At 33.8% G+C, this 3,573-nt stretch overlaps 1 protein-coding gene across 1 annotated transcript; it reads left to right on the forward strand.

Annotated features, from left to right (window-relative positions):
* The first annotated feature begins 1,461 nt into the window (after positions 1 to 1,461).
* LOC149244299 (methylesterase 17-like) lies at positions 1,462 to 3,308 on the forward strand. Its single transcript, XM_089374789.1, has 4 exons — positions 1,462 to 1,874; positions 1,981 to 2,121; positions 2,432 to 2,557; positions 2,781 to 3,308. Exons 1-4 carry the CDS (start codon positions 1,629 to 1,631, stop codon positions 3,057 to 3,059), a joined length of 792 nt encoding a protein of 263 aa, XP_089230915.1. The 5' UTR covers positions 1,462 to 1,628; the 3' UTR covers positions 3,060 to 3,308.
* Positions 3,309 to 3,573: the final 265 nt, after the last annotated feature.

Genomic DNA, 3,573 nt, shown 5'->3' on the forward strand with positions numbered 1-3,573 from the left:
AAAATATACACATAGAAAAAATGCACTAATATGTAGATCAAAATGATTACATCATTCATACATCTAAATGACTTAGATATTTTATTAAATATTATAAAAACCAAAAATAATTACATTAATCATACATTATAATGCTTTAAATATTTCATTATACATGATTAAAAATTAACTTAAAATTTTTATTAAATATTATAAAAATCAAAATAATAATTCCATTAATCATATATCATAAACATAATGATTTAAATATTTCATTATATAAGATTAAAAAACATATAATTATATAGACATTTTCAAGATACTATTTACTATATATTTAATTTTATTATTAATAAATATATGCAATAAACCATTAAAAAACTAAATAAAAAACCTATTTAATTGGTATTAAACCCCCTAATCTCGTGTCACATTTCATGCCTTTTATTAAATATTCTAAACATTTTTCTTCTTACTTGCATGACAAATAACATTCATGGTTTACTTTATTTAATACAAATTACTTTATTGCCAACCATATACATCAAATTCCATCCCTAATCCTATTATTTTAATTTTATAGAAAAAGTTATTAAACAATTTCACCAGTACTATTGCTTTATTCAATACCAATAGGTGGGATCATATCATTAGGAACTCCAACTAGACCATAAGTAACTAATGATCTCTTGGGTTTGTGAACTTAAGGTTTTGAGCATGTTTTGCAAGTACCTAGCAAAGCCCTTGCCACTTTTTATTATTATTATAATAATGCAATTATGTGGAGTGAGATAAAATCTCAGTGCACGAAACGCATTTTTGTCCTTTGGAGATCTTATTCGATTATATTGTGGGTCTCAAAGGTAAAGGCAATCACTTCTCTATAGTTGGTCTCACAGGGTTTTACCATATGACTGAATTTAGCAATATGAAGGCGAAATGTGGACACATAAGAACCCTAGAATCATCCACCACTATCCACTTTACCAAAAAAAAATACTTACAATGTGCATCAAAACTCATCCCACCAGCCATCACATCCAATCTCCTTTCATCTAATCTTTGGGCATTAAATTTAATGTATTTGATAAAATAAACCTTTCAAATAGAGCTTAGGCTGCCCCTTCTAATCCAACCAATGCACTAAAGTCAACACTATTTTATGTTTATCTGCAATCGCCACCCTTGTAGGTTCCAACAATTTGATACTCTTTATTGACTTAATTGTGTTTTTTAATCCCAAAAATCGTTGCAAGATTTTTATTCAGAGAATGTTATGATTATCATTTTGGTTCTACATAATAGATCTAAAAGTGAAAAGGGTATTGTTGATATACATTTGAGTTTATAATTTCTCATTGATTGAAGGGATTACCCATGTTTTTTAAAATCATTTTAATCTTTCACCCAATCACATTACACAATCCAAACTTCAAATGATTATGATAATTATCTGCCTCCAGCTTGCCCATGAACCTGACACTATTTTAGCTTCATTCAGAATATAACCAAGGACAATCCATCAGTGGTGACTGCAAACAGGCCCCATCATACATTTTTTTCACTTTCATGGTTATAAAGCGGCCAAAAAGCTCCATTCTACACCATCATCACCATCACCAAAATCAAGGAGGAGGAGCTTCGTGGCAATGGAAAATGTTTGCCAGGACCATCAATATGGCAAGTTCCATTTTGTGCTAATACATGGTGCAGGCCATGGAGCTTGGTGCTGGTACAAGCTCATCCATCTTCTGCGAAAGTCCGGGCACAAGGTCACTGCCATGGATCTCACAGGATCAGGGCTGAGCACTGTGGATCCCGATTCAGTCACTTCCTTTGAGGATTATGACATGCCTCTCATGAAAATACTCTCAGAGATACCTTACTCTCAGAAGGTCTGGAATATCCATGGATTCAATTGCCTGTGGTAGTGAAGCTAGTTCAGTTGCCATGTAATTTGTGAAGCTATTTGGGTTTTAATCTGTTGTTTTTTCGGTGTAGGTTGTGCTGGTTGGTCATAGTGCTGGAGGTCTGAGCTTGAGCCATGCAATCCATGTGTTCGGCCATAAGATTGCAGTTGCAGTTTATATTGCTGCTACCATGCTATCTCATGGATTTTGTACTGAACAAGATGTCCAGCAGGTCCCCTTATGAATAGAAAGGACTTACTGCTGTTCAATGTTATAATCTGAGCTGCAGAGATGATTTTAGGGACATTCCTTGTTTTTCTTGATATAAAAATTTTGCTGTATATGTTGTGGAAAGTATGAAACTGGATCTAAGCATATGAAACATTTACGCAGATTTTTAACACTGTACATGCTGTTTTGGCGCTATATTTTCTAGAAACTCATATATCTGCAAACATGTTTCATATGCTTAGTTTCATTTATGTGTGTATTTTATTGTCTGAGATCTGGGAAATGAAACTTTTCCCTCTGAATCTGTGCAGGGAGTTCCTGACCTGTTTAAGGTATCTGAATTTTACTATGGCCTCGGATCAGAACAACCGCCAACAAGTGCAATGATTCACAGAGAACTGCAACAAGAATTTCTATATCAACTCAGCCCACCTGAGGTACAAATCTATCAGAATAACACAACAAATAAACCTGTCAATTTCACTATTTGTTAAGGCCCATTTTTGAAAAGGATCAACCCATCTGATTTTACGCAAATTTCTGTAGTTACACAATGGATTTCACTGAGACCCAAATGGACTATATCTATATGACAGCCAAACAACAATAACTCATTTTTTCTTTCCATTAGTATTGATGTGGGGTATATTCAAATTACAGGATGCAGCTCTGGCATCCCTGCTGATAAGACCAACACCATTGCTGGCATTACAAGGAGCCAAATTTATTGCGACCTCGGAAGAATTTATGAAGGTTCCAAGAGTTTATATAAAGACCTTGCAGGACAGAATTGTATCATTGGATCAACAGGAGGACATGATCAAGATGTGGCCTCCTGATAAGGTCTTGAACATGGATTCTGATCACAGCCCCTTCTTTTCTTCCCCTTTGGAGCTCCACAGAAACTTGCTTTATATTGCCCAGCTGTTTGCAGGTTGAAAATTGTCCAACAACAGTTACAGTTGATCTTCAGCAATATACTAATTGTATATACTATTGTGCTATTGATGATGTTCATGCTCGGTACATTCTGAATGTGTCACTCTCTTGGTGGACTGCCTAGTTAATAGTTGGACAAATGTCCAGCTGGTGGGATGCATGTAGGTGAAGGATTCTCATATTTAGTTTTGTGGGTCGGGTTTTCTTTGTTTGTCAGTGCCGAGTACGTGATGTTACAAATTATCTTATAGACGATTCGTTAATATTAATATTTTTCTATAAGTGTTATGTTAATAAAACAGATAAATGTATTGTGAGTTCTATATGTTGAGTAATTATTGACAAAAATGATTTAGTTTTGATGGTTGGTTTAATTGGTAGAATTTTTTTTATTAATGCACTTTTGTTATTGAGAAATCTTGAATTTAATTCTTTCAATACGAGGCAGCCTCCATAACTATTTGGACAAATCACATATTTATAAAACATTATACACTGACAAGTTGCTTTATTG

This window comes from Pinus tabuliformis, chromosome 8 (genome assembly GCF_031772625.1).
Source record: "Pinus tabuliformis cultivar Carrire ecotype Pingquan chromosome 8, CPIR1, whole genome shotgun sequence".
Taxonomy (NCBI): Eukaryota; Viridiplantae; Streptophyta; class Pinopsida; order Pinales; family Pinaceae; genus Pinus; species Pinus tabuliformis.